The sequence below is a fragment of the Vigna unguiculata genome, chromosome 10, assembly GCF_037176805.1.
Source record: "Vigna unguiculata cultivar grain cowpea cultivar isolate G323 ecotype 2 chromosome 10, ASM3717680v1, whole genome shotgun sequence".
Classification (NCBI taxonomy): domain Eukaryota; kingdom Viridiplantae; phylum Streptophyta; class Magnoliopsida; order Fabales; family Fabaceae; genus Vigna; species Vigna unguiculata.
Genome location: NC_140801.1, coordinates 13,517,385 through 13,536,738, shown reverse-complemented (window position 1 = coordinate 13,536,738; position 19,354 = coordinate 13,517,385). Strand labels below are relative to the sequence as shown.

Here is a 19,354-nt window from a genome sequence, read left to right as displayed (position 1 = left end):
CATCTTTTTCCCTTGAGTTTTGTGAAAGGAACCTTCACATCTAGATAGCGTGTTATCTTAATGTCTAGTTGGGATTTCACTAAGCATTCTTAATCAACTCACACCATATTCATGAATCTTAAAAAGGAACAAGATAATCCTACATCAAATAGTCTCCTAGGGCTTGCTTTGGAAAATTTAGTTGTTTGTTCAACAGTTTGGTATGACTCGCATTGTGTCAAATCATTCAGTCTTTTTCCAACACTTAAGTGTTGGTATATCTATTTAATTATATATTTTGATGATATTATTCTAACAGCCAATGATCAACATGGCATGTCCTAGATAAAATACACATTTGTCACCACTTTCAAACCAAAGATCTTGGCAAAGTCAGATATTTCTTAGGGATTGAGGTAGCACAATCCAACAATGGTATTGTTATATGTCAAAAAAAGTATGCATTGAATATTTTGGAGGAAACTGGATGAACTCAAAATTTGTTACCACACTCCTAAATCTCAAACTCCTACCTAATCAGGGGGAGCCTTTCTTAGATGTCGAAAAATATAGAAGATTAGTTGGAAAACTGAACTATCTTACTGTTACCCGTCCTTACGTTTCCTTTGTAGTCAGTGTTGTAAGTCAACTATTAATTCCCCACGTGCAAATCATTGGAATGCATTCATTTGTATATTAAACAACATTAAAGGATTTCCTAAAAAGGTTTGCTATATGGTCACATTAACCACGCTAAAGTTATGTGTTATGCAAATGTTTATTGGGCAGGCTCTTCTTATGATACACGACCTACTTCAGGATACTATGTTTCCATTGGAACTAACTTGATTTCTTGTAAGAGCAAGAAACAAAGTGCAAATGCAAAATATAGAGTTATGGCCTCAGACACTTGTGAACTTGTTGGGCTTAAATAATTAAGAATTGCAATTTGGAGATGTCAATCAAATGACACTTATATGTCATAATCAGGTTGCTCTTCATTTTAGCTCTAATCTTGTCTTTAATGAAAGGACCAATCATACTGAGATTAAGTACCATTTTATTCGAGAAAAGATTGTATCTAGAGACATCAAGCCTCAGTTTATTAACTCAATTGATCAGTTAGCATATATTTTTACTAAGTCTTTACGAGAACATAGAATTGATTATATTTGTAACAATCTTGGTACATATGATTTATATGCATCAACTTCAGGGGGGAGTGTTAGATATTCTTAAGATATTATTAGTTACAAGATATTGTTAGATACAATAACTTATGTTAATTACAATACTATGTGTATTTAGGCTTGGCCCATATTTTCCTTTTTTATTCTTCGTTATAAATACAATACCTTATGTATATGTTCTACACAAGGGAATAAATCATATCCCTAGTTTTTCCATTTTTCATAGAAGGGTTAATGAATACAAACAAGAATTCTAGGTCAAATCTTGTTCACAAATGAAGAATAGCTTTTGAGGTACTTTTATGTTTGGCTATAACCGAAGATCTAAAATCAAACACAACCCTATGATCCTCAAAACTTGATGTGAGTCATGGACATTGCCCAACATGTGGAGGATACAATAAAAGATTTCAAACAAGGGAGTGTTCGTTATTTACATAATAACATTTCCAATTTTCAATAGTCAAGAGGCACAAGCATCACAACACAGATGGAAAATTCTAAAGGATCAAATTGGCAAGTTTCATCCACTATGGATAGTAATGCAAGGAAAGATACACCCCTCACAAACCAGCGAGATTTCAAAACTGGAGGAAGCACAATAGTTGGGTCAAGAAACAAGGGAACAAGAACTCTTCCCTATGCTAAGTCTATGAGGAGGAAGGAGGAAGGTAGGTGCTTCCATTGGAATTCATTAAGAGGGTAAATAACAATACATATGAGTTAGACACATGCACATATTTAGGTAGCAACACTTTTAATGTAAGTGATCTTGTCTGCTAGAATATAATTAGCGACTACAGGTTTCTAGAAAATTAGGATGATTGATTCTTGATTATTAGGTGGAAATTAGTTAAATTCGATTCTATAAATTAATATAAATACATATTGTGTGGTCTACATTAGACACATAATACATTTAGTATATATATTTTTCTATATGATATCAATAGTTTAGGTTTTGCAATCTATAGTAGCCTTTTTATTTTTATTTTTTCGGGTGAACAGTACCCACGACCATTGTGTGTCCCTTTTCTTTGTCATTGAGCGTCCCTTTACTCCAATGATCAATGCTACTACAACTGCCTTCCTCTAGTGGCCACCAAGCTTCGTTTGTCACTCCAATCAGTCGCACGCCCTTTCCCACCTTTCTCCTCACATACAAACCTTGCCTCCAGAAAAACAATTGTCGCTCCATCCTCCGACAGCCAACTAACATCAATGCCATCATCTCTATTCCACACTGGACCCATCGCCAACAAGAAGCAAAGCAACACTAACTGCTTTCTCTCTCACGAACACCACATGGCCAATCATCACGCTTTCGTTCAAAATGTGCCTCCTGGTGACGTTGCATGTACAAGCCGCCGCCACAACTCCAAACCACCATTGTCAACGTGCGTTGCTCCTCTCTCTTCTTGTTTGCATAGCACAACTGTCGTTACCATCGTCCATGGCCATTGTTTTTCTTTCTTATAAAAAAAAAAATTCCTATGGCTTCCAACAACCCACAATGAAATACCACCTTTGTCGTCGTTGTTGCTCAGTCCGGTAATCTTGTAGCTTGTATTTCTCAATCCTCCTCCCTTGGACCTTGGATTATTGACTTTAATGCCTCTAATCATATGTTTGGTGACAAGTCCATTTTCTCTTAATTGGCTTACTTGGATTTTTTACATTTTGTTACCATGGCAGATGGCCTTCAAATAAAAGTTCATAGCCATTGGTCCAACATGACCTTCTTCTAATCTTACCTTATATTTTGTGCTTAAATTCCCAAGTGTCCTTTTATTTATTCTCTATAAGCAAGCTCACTCACACCCAAAATTACTCTATTCTTTTAGCAAATAATTTTGTTCTTGTTCAGGGTCAGCGTACCGAACAAATGATTATAGCAGGACATAAGTCTCAAGAATTATACTATCTATCACAATTAGTTGTTTGTATCTCCATTGTGTTTCAAGCTCGTGAGCATCAATTCTTAGGTCATCCTAGTCCTACAAAAATACATCTAATGCTTCTAATTTTTTCTCATTGTTCGTTTATTCAATGTGAGTCTTGTCAGTTAGGAAAACACACTTGTTATAGCTAGTTAATAAAAGTGTTTTGTCACCTTTTGCCTTGGTTTGTTTCGATATTTGGGATCCTAGTCGTGTTTGTTCAACTTTGGGTTTTATTACTTCATTACTTTCATTGACAATTTTTCCAAATGTACGTGGTTATTCTTAATGAAAAATCACTTTGATGTTTTTTTTCTATATTCCAAGGTTTCTAGACTGAAATTCAAATCAATTTGGCACCTCTATTAAAATTTTACCTACTAATAATGGCCATGAATATATGTCTTTCCGTATTCAATCTTTTCTAAGTTCACAGGGTATTCTTCATCAAGTATCTTGCTCTCACACACCACAACAGAATCGTGTCACCAAAAGAAATAACCGACACTTGGTTGAAATTGCCTGTACCCTTCTTCACCACAATGTTCCTTTTTACTTCTAGGGAGATGCCATTGTAACAATATGTTATTTGATCAACCGCATGCCTTCCTTCATCCTTAATAATCAGGTTCCTCACTCTCTCTTATATGAAACACAAGATCTTTACTCCATTCCTCTTCGCGTCTTTGGTTGCACATGCTTTATCCATGACCTTAATCCAAGTAAAGATAAACTTTCTTCCAAATCTCTCAAGTGTATTTTCCTTGGATACTCACGCCTTCAAAAGGGCTATCATTGTTTTTGTCCTCAACTTTAACTATATATAGTTTCTATTGATGTCACATTTTTCGAGACTACACCCTTCTACACTTTCACTATATTGGATGTCAATTTTGCAACAAAATCGTTAGTAGTCTCGCCTATTCCGACTCAAGTCATTGCTTCTCCTCAACCTCCATTGCTTCAATACCACATACGTTTGAAACTCTAGTTGTGACTCACTCCACTAATCCCAAACATCATCTTCGGCTTCAATCGCCCCTCCGCCCATGCCTCCTACACCTGAACTTCCAATTGCGATACAAAAAGGTATTTGCTCTTCTCACAATCCCAACCCTCTTTATGCTTACCATTTCTTATGATTGTTTGTCTCCGTCCGATTTCTCCTTTGTTTCGTCTTTGGATTTTGTCTCTATTCCTAAGACAAAAACTGAAGCCATGGTTGATCTCGGCCGACGTCCGGTAATGGTAGAGGAAATGGCAGCCTTACATTCCAGTGGCACTTGGAAACTTGTTCCTTTACCTCTTAGCAAGAAAATTGTGCATTGTCATTGGATTTATACAGTGAAAATTGGACCTGATGGTCATGTTGATCAATTAAAAGCTTGATTGGTCGCCAAAAAATATACAGATTTTTTATCTAGATTATGATGACACCTTTTCCCCTATGGAACAAATCACTTTTGTTCGTCTATTTCTGGCTAGGGTTGTTATTCCTAGTGAATTGCAAGATGAAGTTTCTATGGGTTAGTCCCCTGGTTTTCTTGCACTTGGCGATTCTCATCTTGTTTGTAAGTTTCATCAAGCTCTCTGTGGTTTGAAGCAATCTCCTCTGGCTTGGTTTGGTTGTTTAAGTTCTGCCTTGATACAGTTTGGCATGACTAAGTGTGAGGCTGATCATTTTGCCTTCTCCTTTCATTCTTCTTCCAACAGGTGCATTTACCTTGTTTATGTTGATGACATTGACATCACTAGTGATGATGAGACTAGAATTCGACTACTCAAAAAGCACCTTTCACAGCAATTTCATACTAAAGATTTAGGCCCTCTCAAATATTTCTTAAGCATTGAAGTTACTCAATCTTCTTATAGATTTGTCATTAATCAACGTAAGTATGCTCGGGACATTCTTACTTAAACCAGTATGCTTGACTGTCATCCTTGTGATACTCTTATGGATCCCAACATCAAGCTTCTTCTAGGTCACGGGGAGCCATTGAAAGACTAGGAAAGATATCGCCACCTGGTAGACAAACTCCACTATCTCACCATCACCAGACCTGACATCACTTTTGCGGTTAGTGTGGTAAGCCAATTTTTAGATGTCCCTTGTGATAGCCATTGGGATGTTGTGACCCGTATTCTTCAATACATAAAATATACTCCAGAACGAGTATTATTGACAAACGCAATACTAAGATCACTTGTTACTGCGAATTGGGCAGCATCACCATTAGATAGAAGATCCACTTCTGGGTATTGTGTTCTTATCGAAGGAAACCTTATCTCACAGAGAAGCTAGAAGCAAAATATAATTGTCAAACCTAGTGTAGAAGTCGAATATCTAGCTATGCCAACAGCCACTTGTGAGCTTATATGGCTTAGGAAACTACTACTATAGCTAAAAATAGAGGACATCTATGAAACAAAGCTTACTTGTGACAATCAAGTTGCACTTCACATTGCATCAAACTTAGTCTTCTATGAAAGAACCAAAGACATTGAGATTGATTGTCACTTTGTGATAGAAAAGGTGTCCTGGACAAATCACTACTAATTTTGTCAATTCTAGCGAACAACCAAGTGACATGTTCACCAAGGTCCTTAGAGACCATCAGGTTGAATACATTTCTAACAAGCTTGGTGCATAAGACATATATGCTCCAGCTTAAGAGGGAGTGTTAAAATATAATTAACTATTTCAGATTTCTAGGAAATTGGGATGATTGATTCATGATTATTAGGTGGAAATTAATTGAATTTGATTATGTAAATTAATATAAATATATATTGTGTAGTCTGCATTAGACAAACAATACATTCAGTAAATATACTTTTCTATATAGTCAAACACCAAGGAGGAGGATGAAACCATGACTAGTCCAACACCAATTGACCAGAGACCCATCTAGGAGGATAACAAGGAGCATAACACAAGACCCAAGGTCTAGACGGTCAACCCAAACAACTCAAAGAGTTAGGACCAACTATTCCTAGAAGAATCACCGAGAGCATTGCTCAGAAACAAGGGTCAAAGCATCAATCAACTGTTTACTTTATTTTGTATTTCAGTTGAATAGATTTCTGGTGTAATTAAATAGGTCACCTCAAGCCCACTTAAATCCTAAACACACACCTTAGACACACATACATCTTAGATGCACTCCCTAAACGCACATATACACATTACACTAGATGCTCTAAACGTTGGCATCGTCTACCGCACTTGACACGTTAAACACATGTCAAATGTTGAAAGTATGGATGGCCTTCCCGATCCACTTTGTGCGGTGCAATTTTAGGAGCACGTAGGACAAACAATTTGAATTTTGAATCTCCCTCTACTTGGAGTTTTCGACCACTCCACACAATAATTAAGGTTAACCCCACTTATATTTGACATATTTCAATTAAAGTAAAGTTACTATAGTGATTTTGTAAAAGTTGAGTTCTCTTCAAATTTTCAAGTCTTATCTTGAGTTGGAGCTTCAAGTGGCAATGCTTTTGTTATTTCCTTTGTTCTTCCATGTTTTTGAGTTCTCTAACACCACTTGAGTTTACGAAGATCCTTCCTACCTTGTAAGAATAACATCAACTAAGGTACACTAAGTTCTTCCTTAGCATCGAAGTTGCACTATCCACATTTGGCATTATCATTTCCCAGCAAAAAGTATGCTTTGGACATTTTTATCGAGGTTGGTATGACTAATTGTCACCCCAGCCTATGAATCCTAATTTGAAGTGTCTTTCAGGTCAAGGGGAGCTAGTAAAAGACGGGAAGATATCTCATCCAGTAGGCATACTTAATTACCTCATTGTTGTAACATCCTAATAATAATTTCAAATGTTAGATAAATATATTTAATTCCACTCGAGTTCACACAATTTATTTTCTTATAATTCAGCAAATAGGGGATTGCCTAATAAAGATAAACTTAATTAGTTTGAATGTATTAATTGGAGACCTATATATTTGATAGAATATATTTATGCTAAAATAAAGATATTAACATCAAATAGTTAGTTGCAAAATTAGTTTATCCCCATTTTTGGCCACTCTCGTACTACACAACCCAGAAGAAAACTTTCCTTCCCTTGTTACTATTTATTGATTTGACCACTTTGATACAAGATTAGTCTACAACAAAAGAAGAGGTTTTTCTTATTAGGTTTGGTTTGGTTACCCCCACTTGCTTGTTAATAATATGAAGAATGTTGCATATGATTGATTGAAACAGGTTATAATGTAAACTAGTTAGCATTAGCATTATAACCGGTATAGTGTGATGCATATTGGCTTAAAAAGGATACAATGTTAAGCAAAACTCTGAAAGCATAAAGTGCTTCAATTACCTTGGATCAAAGAATGCAACCTCTAGCATGCAAACAGGCTTGCAAAATACCCTCCATTGCTTCAAGAGGAAGTCCATCTTATCATCAATCTCCATTTCTCTAATTCATACAAGTTGGAATTTGATAAATGGTATTTTTGGAGACCATGTACTCGAAAACTCTAAAAGCAGGAAATGTTTCAATTACTCACGGTTTAATACAGACCTAATTGGGATTTCAGCACCCTTACAAAGTCCCTCCACCCACTGCTTCACGAGGAAGTTTATCCTATCAGCCATTTTCATGATATCATAATTATTATTTTGAGAGACAATGTTCAGTAAAAATTAATAAAAAGCGTTTCTATTACCTTGGATCTAAGTCTACAATCCCTGAGATCTGAGCAACCTCTGAAAGTGCCTCTTTCCAACGCTCTACGTGTTCGTCTACCCTTTCAAAGCTACATACATGTTATGAATTTCAAAAATGTTATTCTTCGAGACAATGTTCTGTAAAAATCAGAGGAAGCAAGGAGCGCTTCATTACCTGAAATTTAGGATTTCAACCGCTGAGATGCCACTAGTCTCACCAAGTGTCGTCCTCCAACGCAGCTTCCAATCCAGCACTTTTTCCTCTTCCTCTATCGAAACCTTGTTCAAAAGGCGTTGAAATGCTTTCCCAAAGTCGCCTCTTTGATGACGCACTTCAGAGGGATCAACGTCATAGAACACTGGTATCACCACTTGCCCTATGGTTCTGTGACAGTCCATTATTTTCTCTAACTCTTTCAAACACCACCACGACTCTGCATAATTTTTCGAGAAAACAACAACATAAATTCGAGACTCTTCGATCGCTAGCCGCAGAGAGGGTGAAATTTGATTTCCCCGTGGAAGTGCCTCGTCATCCTTGAAAACCACGATTCCTGCATTCTGAAGAGCGGTATAGAGATGCGAAGTGAAAGAAAAGCGCGTGTCTTCCCCTCTGAAACTCAGAAAAACTTCAAAGTTTCTGCTGTCCTGGTACCGATCACGGAGAAAGTCCATTTCCATGTCATCATCGACACCTGAGAGAGACATGGAAGAGATGAAACTTCTTTGTTCCCAGAGAACGAAAATGGAGCTTCAGAGAAATGCTTTGGAGCAAATCACAGTCATTCCACTCATTCATTTAAAATTCAAATACCACTGGGAAAAAGCATTGCCGACGACTTTGCCGCGTCAACTTTTAAATTTATATTTATATTTGTAAAGTTTAAAAAACAAAACAAAATAATCGTAGTTATACTTTAACGTGAAATCTTATCAATTTTAGAGTTTTTAAACTTTTACTATTATACAAATAAATCACCAGTGAGTTTTAAATAATATATATTTATATAGTGTTGGTATAGTAAAAAAATCAATTTAATACAACAATTTTAAATATGTTTTTGATTTAAATTTTATTAATGGTCAGTAATTAAGATATTTAAATAGGTGTTTAAACTTTTTCATAACCGTAAGATTAATTTTATATAGACAACTGTAAATTAAAAATTGATTCAACTTGGATTTGGAACCACTTGATTTGAATCATACCTAGATTGACTCCCCCTAACTTTGCATGAGCTCGACCTTGTTAAATTGAAGTACTTTAACCAAATAAGAAAATTAAAATTTATTAAATTTAGGATAAATAATTTCATCCCCTTTTTGTATCCAAATCTCAAGTAGGTTCCCATCTTTATTTGACTTAATTGAGTTCCTATTTTGAAAAATTCGTTGCAATCAGTCCATTTCCGTTAGTTGTACATTAACGGTGTTAATTATGTTTTCAGCAAGTAGTTTTTCTAATTTTTTTTAATTTTTTTTAATTTTTAAAGAAAAATGAAAATTGTCACGTGTCAATCTAACATGGTGCCACGTGACAAAGACAATGTGATGTGATGTGAAAAGTCTCAATGTAGTCCTTGTATTTGTTATTTTATCTCAATTTGGTCCCAATATTTTTAAAACTGAATCAATTTTCTCCTAGTATCAAATTTAATTTTTATATAGATTTTACAATGGTATTTTTATTATAGTTGATATTTTTAACAAAATTAAATTTATTTAAATGTATATTTTGCACTAATATTTATTTAAATTTTATTTTAAATATTTATATATCTATAATTTATGGATAAATGTTAGAGTTGCTTTAAAAATAAAAACTTTATAAATTCAAATATAAAATTTAAAAAAAAATTATAACAATTTTAACATTTGTCTATAAATTATTGATATATAAATATTTGAAAATATATCTAAATGAAATTCAATGCAAAATATACATTTAAATAAACTTAATTTTTGTTAAAAATATCAATTATAATAAAAATACCATTGTAACATTTATATAAAAATTAAATTTGATATAAGGATGAAATTGATTCAGTTTTAAAAAAATTGAGACCAAATTGAGAGAAAATAACAAATACAGGGACTACATTGAGACTTTTCAGATCCAATAGTGACATGTGTCACTGCCACTGCCACATCACATTGTCTCTACCACTTGGCACAATGTGAGATTGACACGTGGAAATTTTCATTTTTTTTAAATTATAATTTTTTTTTATAATAAAAAAAAACCACGTGCTGACACGTGACACATAATTAATACCGTTACTATAAAACTAATGGAAAATAACTACTGCTTGTAACGAATTTTCCAAAATAGGGATTCAATTGAGTCAAATAAAAATGGGAGGACCTACTTGAGATTTCGCTACAAAAATAGAAACCTCTGAAATAATTTAACCTTAAATTTAAATTATTTTATCCGAACAAAATATTTAAAACGTAAAACAATTTAAAATATGTTTAATTCAAATTCAATATATTTGAATATGTTACCAATTATAAAAATCTCTATCCAAAGAAAACAAAAACAAGTATAAGTAAGGTTGATCATAAGGTTGATCATTGGTCTCATTAGGTCGGATTCAAATCCAACCTGACTAATCTAGTAAGGTTGATCATCATTATATTTATATTATTTATATATGACCATTTAATCTATTGGGTTAATTGGATTTAGGTTGTTTGGGTTATGGGTTAAAACGATCAGGTTTTTTAGATTGTGAATTTATATTAAATTAAAAAAATATTTAATGAAAAATTTATTTTTATTTTGAATAAATAACATAAATATAATAATGAATCTTTAACTTAAAAAATGTATAATTTTAATAATTATTATTATAATGGAGTATGATTTTATATAACTTATTACTATTTTTTAACAAAATGATATCATATCGAAAATAAAATTTGAAATTTAAAATATATTTACAAATGTTTAAATATTAAAGTATTAAATATGTTTTTAGTCCTTTAACATTGACGCAAAATTAAAATTCATTCCTATCTGAAATTTTTGTACAATTTGGTCCTCAAAATTAAAAAATATAGTCTTTTTAACCCTATTATGTTAAACTTTTTTTATGTGTCAAACATGTTTCCATGCTAACATTGAAGCAGGAATGTGTCAAATGATATAAACAACTCAAATGTACATGAAACACATTTGACACGTAAAAAAAATTGACATAATTATGTTAAAAAGATTATGTCCATTCATTTTTAAAGTTTGGAGACCTACATGTATTAAAGTTTTAAACATGGACGAATTTCAATTTCGTGTCAAAGTTCAGGGAGTAAAAACATATTTAATCCTAAAAAATATAAATTTAAGTTATGTCGGATATCATCCATAAAGTTCCAATCCACTATCCAAAATTGACCGCAATTATTCATGGTACTCAATTTTATTTATCCAATATTATCTACTTATCCAATCCAACCCAACCCAACCCAACCCAACCGTATGCTTACATTTACTTTGGGTTTCTTTGGATACGATTTTTTTCTCAACCCTAAGTGTAAGTGAACACACTTTAGAGTGGAACTATAAACAAATAATGGGATACTAGATATCCACTTTAAATTCATATTTTAAAAGTTAATTTCAAACTAAATCTTTTATGGTAGAAAGTAGACAAAAAATAATAATTTTAAAATAAATGGTAAAAAAGTTTAATTTGATTTTGCTTTAGAATTTTTGAAAAATATGGGTAAATATGTTTGTATTCTTTAAACTTTAACATGAAAATAGAATTTATCGTTATCCAAACTTTGCTATAAATTTGGTCTTTAAACTTTAAAAATTAATGGATATAGTTCTTTTAACCTAATTGCGTTAAATTTTGTTAACTGTCTTTCAGACTAATGTTTGAGCTGTTTACACTAACACATTCTAGCTCGAATGTAAGCATAGAACGCAATTTAACACGTAAAAAAAATTAACATCCTTCGATTAAGAAGACTAAAAAATTTATTTCTAAAGTTTTGGACCAAAGTATATCAAAGTTTAAAATATGGATAAACTTCAATTGTTCGTACAAATTTAAAAAATAAAAAAATATTTAACCCTAAATTAAAAATAATATAAATAACAGAATAAAACTATTTAAAATATATAAATATTAGTTGAGTAATCTAATTAAATTTTGAATATAAATTATACTTAAATAAGATAAATATTTGTTTTCAATTTCAGATTTCTGAAAATTAATTCCTCTTGACCATAAGTGCTTTTGTTCATAGTAGATTCATTTACCAATCTAATATGAAATGCGACTATTGGCTGGCTGCTAAATGAAGAAGCGTTTAGAAATATTAGGAATTATTTAGTTTGAAAAACGCTGTGAAATTTAATTTTTGTTTTGAATTATATAAAGAAATTTAAAATAAAATAAAAAAACATTATATTTTTGTACAGATATTTTTATGCATTAACAAGTGTGGAGTGGAACCAAGTCTACACGCGTAGACTTAAGCCACTGAGTTGGTTGAGTAACCGATGGGCATTGACTAGGTCGTCCCTTCTCTGTTTTTCTTTTAAAATATTTGAAGAATCTAAATTAAAATATTTGAAGAATCTAAATTTAGATTTAATAATTTTTTTATAATAATAAAAACACACCTGTAATGCTATTTTCTTTTAATAATATAAATAATTTTATAATTTTTATAAATAATATTTATAATTTTATTATAAACAATTTTTTAATATTTTATACTTAATTTTTTAATCAAAAATAGTTAAATTTAAAAAAATTAGTAAAAGTAAAATAATTGTTAAAATTTAAAAAACACGATCACTTAATAAATAAAATTGATAAGCTAATTATTGTAATTTAAAATTTTTATTTTAAAAATAAAATTGGAAAACAAATGATTATAAATATTCTATTTATTACCAGTGCATATAAGAAAAAGTGAATTTCAATATTGGAGTGACCTCATACTCTTATCCTCTTAGATCATCTTTGAATACTCTTAATATTATATTATTGTTTTAACTTTATATTATAAACTTAATAATGTAGATTTTATTTTGGACCATTTATAATGTAATGTAGATTTTATTTTGGACCATTTATAATGAAATTTGTTATCTTAAAAAGCCCTCCTTCATTGACTTTTCCAATGAATACGCCTATCTTGTAGTCCATAGGACCCATTCATTCCTGCAACAAAACACAGCTCAGTGCAAACAAAAAAGCGCCATTAATCATGAAAAACCAGTAAATGGTATCGTCTTTTTCGTAACAGGTAATGATGACGATGAATAAAGTACATATAACAAAACTAAAACCAAAATAAGATACAAATAACTTTGCAGGTCTCCATTTCATCTTCTGAAATAGTGAATATTAGAAAGTGAACACAACCTTTGTTTTTTTAAACTTGTTTTATCATTTATAATAGTTCGTTGTATTCAGCGTCCTTACAATTTCGTTTTCTATATACCCTGAGAAAAAAACTACTCCTGTTTTGTGTAGTTGAATGTGAATTATATATCTTTTTATATTATTTAGAAATTACACACTACTTCTATTTTCTTTATCATATCACTACTGTAGCAATATTTATCCATGACGGCTAACCAAAGTTTATGAAGATGGTTCCAAATCCACTGTTGATTAAGTTGTTGTTAAAAGCAACAAACAACAACGATGATTTTATAACCTTCGTCATTATTAACTAATACGATGACAGTTTGAAGAGTCATCGTTGAACTATGAACGATAACAATATGGACTTGGACCTTGATTAGAAGCCCAGAAAGTAACGACGACGGTTGGTGCCAAAACCGTCATGGATTAGACTTGTTTTAATGATGATTATGGTCATAACCGTCGTTAATTATGGGCTTTTTTTTAAAAAAAAAGCAAGCTTTGTTTGATGTATTATCCGAACTTGTAATTCAGAAAAACAGACCCAATCCATAAACAGAATTCCAATTTATATGAAGTTCCAATCCAGACAGAGTTTCAATCTAAACAGTTCCATCAAAGTTACAAATAACTTATATAGCAACATAAGTCTAACAACATAAGTCTAAACTACCTCTAAGTGTCACTAACCCAACTCTCACTAACTACAGATAGAAAGTACTTTGCCCATGCTTTTTGAACATAAGCTATTGCTCCTGAATCAATTGGACTTGGGTCATTGAATTTTTGCAAAAGTGTTAGAAAAATTAATAGCAATACATATGTAAATTAGGTTAAGTTAATATTAGTACATGAAATAAGTTAGTATATTATCGCATCCCAATCGCTTTCATAATTGCCTTGAACAATTGTTGTCATCCATTGCATCACATAATAGTCACATTCAAAACTCTCAGTTTGTTTATTACACTACACTGACAGTAATTGTATTTAGTTATAAATATACATGACAATATTGAGTAAATGAATGACATATATAGTATAAGTACCCGAAGGGAAATCTAAGTGACCCTTTTAGCATTGACAGTTGATCTACCACTCAATATACTTTGTCCATTAAAAGCACTAAAGTTAAAATAATCAATACAAAACATGAGATTATATATTCAAGATTAATGTATAAATGAAGACATTTATTGAAAAAAACGTACATATCAATTATGCTCTTCAAATAGGGGGGGAGGTTTATGACAAGAGAAAAACCATATAGCGGTACACTTTGGCACTAATACAACAAGCAATTGTCAATGACAACTACAATGAAAATTAGTTTAAATACCTCAAATTTTAATAATACAAAATTTAGACCTTATGAAATGAAAAATAAGGATATAGTTACCTATCCATATATGGAGCAATGAAAATCTTTTTATTTCGTTGCATTATGGAATTCTAGATGTATGTTTTTGTTGCAGGGTTCCTACTACCCATTGGAGTCATGAAATGAGGGTTTATAAACCCATATATGTCATTCTTTCCTGCTTGCACACTCAAACCATGCAAGTACCTAATTTAACAATGAAGACACACATTTAATATCTAAGAAGGAAATTATTAAAAAATGATTCACTTACATCATCCATAATTGCATAATAGACACATTTAAGTCCTCTGTGCTTGATATGATCTCCATCAAATCACTTTTATATATGTACAACGACAACTCGTTTTCTCTGCCAAAAACATTGGCATTCCAAGGAATAGAAGCAACATTTGTACTCATGCTTGCAGTATATTCCACTAATGCCGCTATTGAATCCTCAAAATTTTTTGATACATGCAACTCTGGTTCATCTTGCTACAAATAAAAGCAAGCATAATATTAGTTAGGATAAATTATATACTACATATGAAAAAATATTACTACATATACAAACCAATTCAATTTGTGGTGTCATCCTCAAAAGATGTTTCGACAAAGCGATGAAGGTTCCCATTGCTTGTGATACAATACCAACCTCTGATGTCGGCATTGGAACTGAATCATCACCATAACATACTGTCTCCACCATAACCTTTACTAAGTGAGAGGGGAGAGATTCACCATGTAACATGGTTGAACCTTTAAAGCACTTCCCATAGGCCACCAATTGATAGATTAATCCAGCTCCGATCCATGACCATTTTGTAACGCGAAATAATTTTATAGTACATAAAAGTAATAAGTGTCTAGGGTCAGATACCTCCAAACTCAATCTCAACGCGTTGCCGGGGGTTGGACGCCCTCGGACTCAATCCTAACTCATTTGATAATACGCATATACCACAAGAATTCAACAAATACTCAAACTTAAAAACTAAATATTGTCATGCAAATAGAATAAATACAAAATAATAAAATTTAAAGCATTAATAACTAATAATTAAAACTAATTAAAAAGAAACTAATACTTACCCAGTAGTTCACAACCACGATGTTTCGAGGGAGAAGAAGATGATCCAATTGGCAACGCTTTGGCAGCGGCAAGGGAAGTGCGGTGGCAACGACTACAACGCAAGGGCAACAACGGTGGAGACTTCGCAAGGGTAACAACGGTGCGGTGGCAGGGGCCTCCACGTAGCAGCAACGACGCGGTGGCAAAGTTCCCAACAACGAAGCAGTCGCAGAGGCTCTGGCACAATGGTAGCAGCTTAGGGAAGCAGTTATAGCGACACAAGGAAGCAAATGTAGCGGTGGCAGCGGAAGCAAACCTCGCATAAGGACGCAGGGATGCAGTGCAGTGGCAACGAGAGCAGAGACGCGGTGCGGCGACAGCGGCACGGTGGACATCACATCAGAACCCAAGCAACAGTAGTGAATGGTGGTGGTAGAGGGGACTGACGTAGACGGAGGTGCAACAGGTGGAAGTGAGAAGAATGAGCGCGAAGAGAAATAGTGAAAAGTGTAATTTTTTTTAACCCTCGATAAGCTCATCCACGACGGTCCTGGGAAACACCGTCGTGGTTATCACACACCAGCATATCAATGACAATTTTGGAGAGCACCGTCGTGGTTATTGTGACGCCCTGACTACTATATTAAATAATTATTATTTGATAAAAAGATATGAAATTAATTTTTTTTACCATAAGATTTTCCTTGAGAGAACATTAATAATAACATAACTTCATATATATATATATATATAGTTTATATCTCTATAATTGTTCATGAAATATTACAAATATATATATATATATATATATATATATATATATATATATATATATTTGTATAATATTAAGAGTCTTACATTAGAATAGAAGATTATCTATATTTTTAATATCTCCTAAATATATTAATAGAAATTATTCATGAGTCAGTCTTCAGAAGATCCACCAATAATATCCCGAGCAACTCTCACTGAGCAAGTTCCTCTTTTGCTCATGCAACAGGTACATATGAAAGAAAAATATGAAAGGAGTGAGGTCTTTATAAGCCTTAAATATCAATCTTAATAAACTCAACAAACTATACAGACACTGGGGGCCTAAATTTGTATCTACAACCACAAAACTTGATCTTGTTTTACCAAACATATGGATCCATATTCCATTTCTAATGATCCATTATGAACATCAAAAGCTACTTTGGGAAGTGTTAGGTAGTTGAATATTTCTCATAAAACATTGGTACAATTATAATTATTTCTTTCTCGAGAATATTAGCCATTTATCGACCCACAAAAGAGATATATATTCACTACCTAACCTTAGCGATGCCGAGCAGGTATCGGATAGTCCCAAGTTTGGCCTATGAATATCCTAGTCTAGTGTGTTATTCTAAACTATCCAGATATTCACCTACTTGGTAAAACTTAGACCCCACCATGGTCCCTGCCTTTCATCCCGCAGTGTACCAAACTATGACTTCCCAAATACAAACACTATGACACTGCTTTAATCTCAACTTATTGAAACCAGACTTAACTGACATGCTCTTGGATATTTTCAAAGGTCATAAAATGTGATGACTATCAAATCATGTCATTGTATAAACTATACACAAAGAATATAAAATAAAATTAAATTTACTTGTAATTTTCTTCTATCCAAGCTCACTAAATAAAATAATATTTATTTTTACTTTACATTTATTTATTTATTATAAAATAATGATAAAATAAGGATCAAAGCGAGAACTTTAAATAAATAACAAGATAAGGATTAGAATGTTATAAATAAATATAATAATAAAAATATAAATTAATCAGGACTAGTGCGTAACTGGAGATATATTAAATGAAATAAATAAAAAGGATTAGTTCATAACTATAGATAAATTAAATTAAATAAATAAACAAAATTAGTGCATAACTGAAGATAAATAAAATAAAATAAATAAGCAGGACCAGTCCATAAATGGAGATTAAATAAAATAAATAAATAGGATCAGTGCATAACTGGAGATTAAATAAAATAAATAAATAGGACTAGTGCATAACTGGAGATAAATAAAATAAAACAAATAAACAAGACCAGTGCATAACTGGAGATAAATTAAATAAAATAAATAAACAAGACTAGTGCATAACTAGAGATAAATAAAATAAAATAAATAAATAGGACCATTGCATAACTGGAGATTAAATAAAATTAGTAAAATAAGGGAACAAGATCAGGATTTGTACATAACAAGAGATAAATTAAATAAATATAAGAGGATAATAAATGAGAATAAGTTAAATGGAAGTAAATAGAATAATATATAATTCAAAAATAAATAAAGGATTAATATAAAACCCATGAGTTTATCAATATTAATATAAAAGAGCTTAACCTCACTCCCCCTTACCTTATTGATTGAAGGACACACTATAAAATATCTAATATTTGAAGAGGACTAGGATCTTTTTGAATTTTTGCTCTAAACTTTCTCTCTCTATTTTCTCTTTCTCTCTCTCTTCTTTTCTTTCTCCCTCTTTCTCTTTTTTTTTCTCTCTCTCCTTTCTTTCACTTTCACGTAACTTATTATAACTTCTTCCTTACTTGATTTCATCTCCAAATATATGTATATATAAGCCACACATGTGCTTATCTTTTTCAAATCATCATAGCTTTCATTAATTAAGAGATAATGTTTATCTCTTTAGTTTTTTTTTTCCTTCTTGTCTTTTCTCATGATCTTCTTATCTTTTTTTTTTCTTTTTCTTTTCTATTTTTTTTATCTCTTTTAGAAGAGTCTTCATTTTTTTACACACACCTATTTTATAATATTTTAATTAATATATTTTTACCTAATATTTATATATATATATATATATACATATTTTATTATTTTTGTTTTGTTCTTATTATTATTTTCAATAAGTAAAAATTACATCATGATAAAATATATTTTTACTGTTTAAACTACATTTAGATAAAATATGAAACATTAGTAAAATCATAAGATTTTCTAATTGTTTTATTTAAAATAAATAATACAGTTTATTAAAAATAGGGATGTTACAGTTATGGTGCACATCAACAACGGTTAGATTAAAGAACCGTCGTAGTTTTTTCTACTGTGCACATCAACGACGGTTTAGGTTAAAATCGTCGTTGTTTTTGTCCAACTATTTACAAAAAAGCCACTGCCTTTTTTTCCACAACGGGTGCGCTGGAACCGTCGATATCTGGTGTCGTTGAACAGTGTTTCTGCATTAGTGTATCAACGTCCATGGGAGTAAATTCTAAACCTGTTGAACTCCATAACGCTAGGAATGAATGCCTAAAAATAAATGGTCAAGCGAAATTTGATTTTTTTCTTTTAAAATATACATCAAAATAATGTCAAATTTTATTTTTTAAATAACCAAAATTTGAACTTTACATAATAATCCGTTATTCTTATAAAAATATTTTCAGAAAATTTAATTGATATATGTGCTGGTGAGGGAAAAAAATATAAAAGTATCATCCACTAAAAAACATCATTTAGTGCATGTTTGGAGGTGCATTGAAACATCGATTTTGGTTGAATCAATTTCATGGATGCAAAAGTAATTAATTGTTGCTTCTCTTTACACACAACTTTTTTTCTTTCAAATGGATTTTAAATGCCAAATTTACTAACGTTTTGAGTTGAAAAATTGATCGTACATTATTCCAACACTGAAGGGGCT

General features: G+C 31.7%; 1 protein-coding gene across 5 annotated transcripts in view; it reads right to left on the bottom strand.

The window, feature by feature from the left end:
• Positions 1 to 8,597, bottom strand: part of LOC114166682 (disease resistance protein Roq1-like) — a 35,870-nt gene extending 27,273 nt beyond the window's left edge. For 3 of the 5 annotated variants that reach the window (XM_085667717.1, XM_085667715.1, XM_085667716.1), the window contains exons 1-4: positions 7,988 to 8,597; positions 7,812 to 7,901; positions 7,667 to 7,729; positions 7,463 to 7,561 (exon numbers count right to left, since the gene is read on the bottom strand). In XM_085667717.1, the coding sequence (XP_085523843.1) occupies positions 7,463 to 7,561; positions 7,667 to 7,729; positions 7,812 to 7,901; positions 7,988 to 8,520 (785 nt within the window). In that variant the 5' untranslated portion in view covers positions 8,521 to 8,597. Of the gene's footprint in view, positions 1 to 7,462; positions 7,562 to 7,652; positions 7,730 to 7,811; positions 7,918 to 7,987 lie in introns of those variants that run through there. The other 2 variants (XM_085667719.1, XM_085667718.1) reach the window with 2 other exon arrangements.
• Between the last annotated feature and the right edge of the window lie 10,757 nt (positions 8,598 to 19,354).